At 33.2% G+C, this 8,366-nt stretch overlaps 1 protein-coding gene across 1 annotated transcript; it reads right to left on the reverse strand.

Annotated features, from left to right (window-relative positions):
- Window positions 1-1,326: 1,326 nt before the first annotated feature.
- LOC148598246 (serine protease inhibitor Cvsi-2-like) lies at window positions 1,327-5,543 on the reverse strand. Its single transcript, XM_088561775.1, has 3 exons — window positions 5,385-5,543; window positions 3,681-3,806; window positions 1,327-1,456 (listed from the first exon to the last, which is right to left on the reverse strand). The coding sequence occupies exons 1-3, from the start codon at window positions 5,419-5,421 to the stop codon at window positions 1,371-1,373; spliced, it is 249 nt and encodes an 82-aa protein (XP_088417901.1). The 5' UTR covers window positions 5,422-5,543; the 3' UTR covers window positions 1,327-1,370.
- Between the last annotated feature and the right edge of the window lie 2,823 nt (window positions 5,544-8,366).

The following is an 8,366-nucleotide window of genomic DNA, read 5'->3' on the forward strand; positions in this document are numbered from 1 at the left end:
TGTATGTTTGTTTTCCATGTCTGGTCTTTGTCCCTATATTACATTCTTTTGATTACCGCTAGAACCTTGGTATCTTTGATTTCTCTTTCAAACATCTTAATTAACCCTTAAAGGAATCTTTACAAATAAATGAATGAAACAACAATAACGCCCATATTCGATATGATTCGCGTACCATGTTAGTGTGTCTTCCAAAGTGCACTATTTAAGTCAAATTACCTAATTTTATGATCATGTGCCTCATAATTAAAATAGATGTGTGGATAAACTTCGAAACTGGGAGTCATCGGTTGAATTTACCCACTTTGAACCTTGAGCTACTAGTATCTTCCAAATGTAATTAAGAAACGTGACAGAAAAGGAAAGAAATTAACCAAAAATTATTTGAAATCGTGCTAAGATTAAAAAACAAACTATGCTTTCTTGGATTGCTTAGGTATTGTGTAGCTGCATGTACATTTGCACTCATTTTTCATTTCGAGTATCAGATAATAACGCATTTTGATCTATAAACGTCGCTAAATATTTTGCGTTTGGGTATTCGTGCCAATAAAAAATTAAACTGCGACTGCTGCTAAACAACTAAATATTCCTGAAATAAACATACATGTAAGGTCCAACCCCCCTCCCCCCACCGTTTGCTCTCTGGAGTATTGTTTACATAATTTCCTGAATCTGCATTTTCTACTCCTGAAAATATGATCATTTAAACCCACAAATCACCCATTCCATTAAAGGACATACATATACTTAAAAAAGAAATGAATGCAATTTCTGCATTTCGGATAACATTTTGAATACAACATAAAGGAAAGACTTGTGTGTGCGTGTGTGTGTGTGTTTTTTTTTTCAGACATGATCCACCCTGCCTGTTGCAATTAATAGAAATTATGCATACTTGTAACACCAACCCACTTTTGGTAAGCAGTGATTGCTTAAAAATTGTTTCCCTTTTCACTAAAAATCAGAATAGAAAAAAAGTTTATATCGCATAGAAACAAGTACTACAATGAAACTCCCAGTCTAAGCATGAAAAGATTTCCATTTTATACCTCATGGGGCTTTATAATCCCATAATTTTTGGTACGACAGATTACTTCGTTCTCAATTAAGGAGCGGGTTCGGATTTTATGTTAATTAAATTAGATTTTTTTTTCTTCAGCAGAACTTGAGCCGGATTTGAAAACCTACATTGTTAAATAACGAGGAAAATATTGACGCATATTTCTTTTCTAGATCTGCCAATGCCCCTCCTCACACCTCTCGTTAATAAGATGATTCGTGCCTAAACATATAATATACCACTGTAAGAGGAAAACTAGGAAATTGCATTTGTTCCGTTCTTTTTATTATTTTTCAAAAAAAAATATTTAAATTCTGGTACAGCGACATCTTCCGTCAATGCAGTGTTTGTTGCCTCTGTCACAGTCTGGGCAGTCACCAGTTCCTTGACATGCTGAAAAAATATCAGGTACATTGAAGCGAAGAATTCCTCTTATTGCATTTGGAATATGATTTATTTGTGTACTATGTTTGTACAATCTCATGCATAATAAGCAGTGAAGCGTGTCTAAACCTGACCATGAATAAACTGAAAACCTGTCAAAACCAGACACTTTAAAGTAGCACTCCAGCTAAGAATTATGCAAAATGGGATACGAGGATGGAAAACCTGTCCAGCTCTAGGACAGTTCTAAAAAGTGCCATAGAACAGTTCTAGAGTAAGCTAAGCTCTTATAATAGTTCTACTAACAGAACCGCCTCTACGAAAACAGTCTCAAGCCAGTTCTTCTGACAGTTCTGTTCCGGTAGAACAGGAATTTTAATTGAGCACACAAGGAAACATATATATAAATCAAACCCCCTGAAAATACAAAAACTTGTCTTAACCCTTTTTTTTTTAAATCTACAGTTTGAATTTATATCAAGCTTTGTAATCCAAACACCTGTATAAACCGAGTATATTTACAGCCCGGATGAGTTCGGTTTGGACAAGTTTCATTGTACTAAACGAAATACATTTCAGAAACGAGATCTTTGAGTTACACACATGCTTATTAAGTGAAACTTGTCGAAACTGCCTTTGAACCTGATAATTATTCGATTGAGTGTTTGACTCATTCAGGTTCATAACAACATTTAAACTGAATGATGATTAAGTGTCAGTCTCTGTAAGAATTAGACAGTGGGTGAAACATTGTCAGAAAAAAAAAACATCATTTTTAGATGTGACACCGTCAAAAATGGGAAAAAAGAAAAGATTCTCCATATCACTTCGGTAAATTGAGTTATAATTTCATTGCAATGCACTAAAAGTAAATATTTCAAAAGACCTCATTTTTTTAACAGTCTACTGAAAAATTCTTAGCAAATTATCCGGTGATGCAAAGATCAAATAATGGTCTTTTCAAATAGGGAAGACACCGTGAGTGCTAATGTAATGTCAGACCGGTAGGTTTTGACATACATGTTTCTGATTTTTCGCATTTTGCCTGATTCTTACAAAAACTTACGTTTAATCGGTATCTAACTTGATGGTTTACTTAATAATGTATTCTGAATTCAGTTTAGACAGGTTTTATTGTATATTCTAAAAGGAAATTAAGAATGCTTCTTCCGAAGCCCAAACTACATGTATACAACTGTAACATGAACAATTATAATGAAAGTATTTAAGACAAATTCTTTAGAAACGGATATAACCATAGACTGAATGTCATGCATGTCTTGTGTGTACGAAATAACGTTCTCTTATATTATCAAAAATTGGCAAAACGACCTGTTTTAGAGAAGTTTTATAACATGTGTAAATTTTATTGTACAATTTATAAAGAAACATAAATTAAACGTGCACGCTTTTGTAAATGCTCTTGGTTTTAGGGACTATACCGATACATGTAAATCTATCATCTTAAAATGCGTAACATTAAAAGGTAAATTATGTTAGAAATTGTCCTCATACATGTGTTAATAGCACAAATACAAATTCATATGTTCAGGGAACAGGAAACACCCATTTTTGGTTAAAAGTGTATCAAGGGAACCAAGATTCTGGCAGAAATCAAGTGACCAAGACCAGGCAAGGAAAACAGACACACACACAACAAAGAAATATAAAATAACCAAAATTTTGTTAATTAAGTAGCTAGCAAAATTTTGGCAGAAATAGAAAATGAATCTTTGAATGAAATTATATTGTCAGATCGGTTGGGTTTTGACATGCATGTTTCTGATTTTTCCCAATTGCCAGATTCTTACAAATACTTAGCCAGACTTACATTTGTAATGCATGAAAGAATACCCAAAAAGTGTTTTATCGAATGTTTCCAGTGTGTGTAGTAAGACAAAACACTAATTTAAAAACGTTTTCGCGGTGATTAAACGACTGAGAGGTAATCTAATTAAAATCAATATTATAAATACACATATTTAACACATACGATGACATAAATATACGAATTTAATCCAACTTCCATACGTGGGAGGTTAATGAGAATAGCCGTTATTTTGGCTACCCTTAGGGAAATATTTGTCACACTAATTACCGTATTTGTCATACATTGTATTAGAACAGAAATAATTCCTTCCGGTGGTAGATTTGTACACATTTTAGCATGGGAACGGCATTTATATTTGACACCGAGCGACAGCGAATTACATGTATTTCTTAAAACACTTACTTGCACCACTTGAATGGCCTTGGGTACATGTGCACTCATGGTGGACACAATGGACGGAGTAGCTGTTGTCGGAACATGTTGTAAGCCGGCAGTCACCGTCGTCACGGCACATTTCACCCATAACAACTACAGTGTACAATATAACACCGTAATAAAAAATGTTGTTTTCAATTCACGGCGAAATTGTTAATTCATCTGCTCGAAAATTTTCCGATCCCCGAGCAAAAAAAAAAGTACAAAACAAAACAAAACACGTATATATACTTCCAGTAGGAGGCATTTAGATGTTTCAATAGTCAACAAATGGTAATTTGTACATAGAATAAAAACAGAACAATATTTTACTTATAATTCTGTGCTTAATGATTTTACCTTTCATGCGAATTTTCATTCCCGAAGAAAAATAATCCCAGCTATTATAAATTATAATACGTACCGTTATAGATAGCCAAAAATTGAATTGTTAGCCATATTAGACTTTAATGCACTTTAAACCCTTAAACAAATTCAAACATTTGAACAAAAAATACAGTATAAATGCATCAAATTAACTTACATGTACGTGTAAGTCTTATCTAGAATGCTCTGTGGATAGTCTTGAAGTTTTAAGGCAGATTAAGATGCCAACAAAAGCATATGTCATAAGCTGAAACAAGATTTCTGTACATTCCCACTTTTCTTACATTGGATGCTTTCATTTTATGCTGACCAAACATTTCCATTTGTACATGTAGTGGCGGACCAGAATGGAGGGTTGGGGTGGTGGAACCCCTTTTGTATCAAAGAAATGGTAACTTAATGTGTAAAATTGACAAAAATGTGCAAATAATGTTCTCGCTACCGGTTACTGGGAAGGCTTATGGTAACAAAGGCATGAATAATAAACGCCTTTCGAAATTTGTCGCGTCCATATGTTTTCATAAGCCAGTCCAAGCTTTAAGCATATCAACTGAAAATGTTTGTACAGCCTTATTTGAAATAAATATTTAAAACATTCTTTGTTATCAACTCTTTATGAATTACTACTTTTATTATATGCATGTACAGATGAGATCAGTTTAAAAAAAAAAACTGTCATAGAACTACCAGACGAACAGTTCTCGGCCAGTTCTAGAGCCAGCTCTTCTGACAATTTTTACAAAATTGACTCTACAGGTAGAAATGATTTCAAAGCCATGGCTCTACTAGCAGAACTATTTGTGTAGATCAGGCTCTGGTAGAACTTTCAGAAGAGCTGGCTGTAGTAGTAGAACTGTTTTCGTCGATCCGGTTATGTTAGTAGAACAGATCTGGCTCTAGAACTGTACTATGACATTTTTAGAACTGTCCTTGAGCCGGCTCTTCTGACAGTTCATCTGAGAGTTTAGAACTGATCTCATCTGTATCTGTACATTCTTACAGGAAAGTTGATTTTTCGTCTAAAATAAACCTGAACATATCATAAGAATATATTAAGGGGAATTACATTTAATTTTCTTTTTTGTATTCGGAAATTCCATAAAAATGTAACGATACAAAATTGTTTGTTACATTTTCTGAATACAAGTTCAAAACTTGTATATTGTATAATGTATAATCATAGACGGATCCAACGAGAGAGATCCGGGAATTTGAAACCTTCCGATATGTGTTCCAAAATTTATATACAAATTAATTGTGTGCATGATTTAAGCTGAAATTATCTAGTAACTTATCAATACATACCAACACAGAGTGCCAAACACAGAACTAAGACTTTCATGATTAATGTATTGTCCAGTTGTAAACTATACACTTGTGAATGTCTACATGTAGTTCTTTTTATACTTGTAGCGTCGTGACTAGATAAGAACACGTTCTGACCCAGATATTACTAAAATTGACAAGGAATAGTCCCTATCAAACAAGATACGGAACGAAACATAACGAGACGAAATCGTGAAAAGGGGGCGGGGACTCCAGACTATTACAATATTCGCCCAAACTATCCAAAGTTTGCACGGATTAAAAATATTTTTTTTAACAAAAGGGGACGCGGTTCTCTATGAAAAATGTTTTTCATATAAAATCCTGCCATCAAATATGATAAAATTTGAAACAAAGGAATGATCAAATCAAGAAATTCATCACTGGATTCTCATATTGTTACTAATATTCCTAGTACATACATTTTTTTAAAAGAACATTGACATACATGTACGAATTTAAAAACAAATAAAATGTGTGAAAAAACAGCTCAAACCGTCTCAGTATCTCAGTAGTATATAAACGCCTAGGTAGACAGATTTTTTAATCAACATTTCTCTTTTTTCATTCATGTTCTGTTTCGTTTCATGATTACACGTTCAAGGCACTAGTTGTACAAGGTTCAACACAGACATGTAAATTCAATCAGTATGCAAATTTACAACTGTGAAACTTTGCTTATGTGAAAGCTTGGGAAGAGAATTATCACGCACCAACCACGTTGGATATGTGAGGTGTTGTAGCATGATTATTGTTAATATATCAATTTGTATTTACCGATATTTTGGATTAGACTTTCTACTTTTTTAACTTACATTTAGCTTCACATTAATTGATGTAACACGATTCCCAATAGATATGTATTCCATATACATACGTTTGATGTGTAGCACTACGAAATCATTTTCTTTGAACGTAAAAAAGCAAACAGTAAAATTAATAAACATCAAAGAAAAAAATATAAAAAGACGTCCTTTTACATTAACTTCGGTCGTAAATCCGTTCAGGACAAGCTCTGCATTACATCAAGGTCAACTAGTTTTAACAGGCGTTTTTTCGGAGACATTGTAATCAGAGTTAAGGAAGAAAAGAATATTGAATTCCTGAAATAATTAGTTATATGATACATTATTATAGAAGCATTTCAGATGTTTTTAGGTTCGAAAACTTAATTTCACGTGGTTATTTATGGTCTTGTTCTATTCAAATATTTTTTTTTTATTTAGGTCTCTGTTACAACCGTAAACCAGCTTCGCCAAATTGGAAATAAACTGCAAATGTGAATGTCGTCTATAGCATCGAGTTTAGTCAGCACCATACTTGAATTAATTTCGGGACTGTCTTCCGTTATAAAAATATAATATACAAAAAAAAACTTATACCAAATATCGTTCGTTTTTCCTTCTTAGTAATTCTTAGAGTCTAAAAGTCTCATTAACTTATGAAAAGGTCATTGCTTAAAGGCAACTGCTGCATAAGGTAGCAAATTTTCATAAGTATCAATAGGAAAACCAATATAGTGAATATTACAACTATATTGAAGTAAGTGTATCCTGTAAGACGACGAAGATGCATATGTTTATGCCGTTCACAATTTTACTATGATCTTTTTTCACAATTTGACGGAATTTTGTTTGGACATTATTTTCTTAAAGATACGAAACTGATAATGATCTTTGCCCTGTTTTACTCTTTGTTACAGATTGACTTCCTGTTCGACTAAAATCGCGTTCTCGGTGCTTTTTGGTCATTGGTAAAATTAGTATTTATTATTGTTAAGAGGACGTCATTTTCTGTTATCAGACCGAAAAAAAAACTAAGGTCTGGTCATATCTTTGATTTCATGACAATTCCTTTCAAAGTTTGAATATTATGACGTTACAAACACAAATTAAGTAGCAGCCTTCACTAATATCATACAAAATACCGAAGTGTGAACAACTGGAGAATTCAAATTCGTCAATATTCAAATGGATGGTTCGAACGTGAAAATAGGAAACAAGTACGAAGTACATTTGTACATGTACATATACAATGCAGTAATACGAATACAATAGATACCTATAAAAACTGAGGATAAGGAAAGCAAAACGTGACGCATTAAACTTAAATGTAAGCACCAGAAACATAAAGTTACTAAAAAACCGGGAGTGACATCACATGCTCCAAATGAGTATGCATGTCCTGCTCTGCCAACGGTACCATTCATATTGCAAGTGTGTGTTGTCCGGTATTAGTATAGCAACAACAATCCAGCTCCTTGTCACGAGTCACAAAATGGTTCCATACACTAAATTACATGTTGGAGGTATCATTCAATTCAACAATTTACGTATGTCAATAATGCAGAATTGGAGAAAAGTTGCCCAAATATCGGCAACAAATATACTGAAGCGTCTGCAGTGGGATGATTCAAATATGTCAAACTCATTACCAAACGTGAACTCATGAAACAGACGACCTACATACACAATGTAGCGAACCAAATCAAGATAAGTTAAATAAGTCGTAGCCAAAAGACTACCATTTTCAATATGAAATACCACAAAAAAAAACAAAAAACAAAAAAACAAAAAAACAAAAAACAAAAAAACAAAAAAAACGTGACATCAGGTTTCCCGGAAGGGCAAGTATGTCCTGCTCAGCCAGCGACACCCTCAATATTGTTATAGTGTATATAATCCAAAAATCCAGCAACAAAAATGCAAGTCCGCGCCTTTTACACAAAGACGATATCACTGATTTTTCACTAAGTATCATGATGTGAACGTAGTAGATAACTTGGAAGTAGTGAAAAATATCAAAAATTGAAAAACTATCAAGCAATAAGCCATTTAAAATAATTATTTCTTAAAACCGCCGGTTTGATTTTGTACTTGATATTACAAAGCAATAAAGCAATACAAATTAACATGCGGCTTTGAATTAACTTAGGATTTCAAAGAAATAAAATGTATATCC

This window comes from Perna viridis, chromosome 14 (assembly GCF_037379345.1).
Source record: "Perna viridis isolate PV_CMFRI_1.1 ecotype Kerala chromosome 14, ASM3737934v1, whole genome shotgun sequence".
Taxonomy (NCBI): Eukaryota; Metazoa; Mollusca; class Bivalvia; order Mytilida; family Mytilidae; genus Perna; species Perna viridis.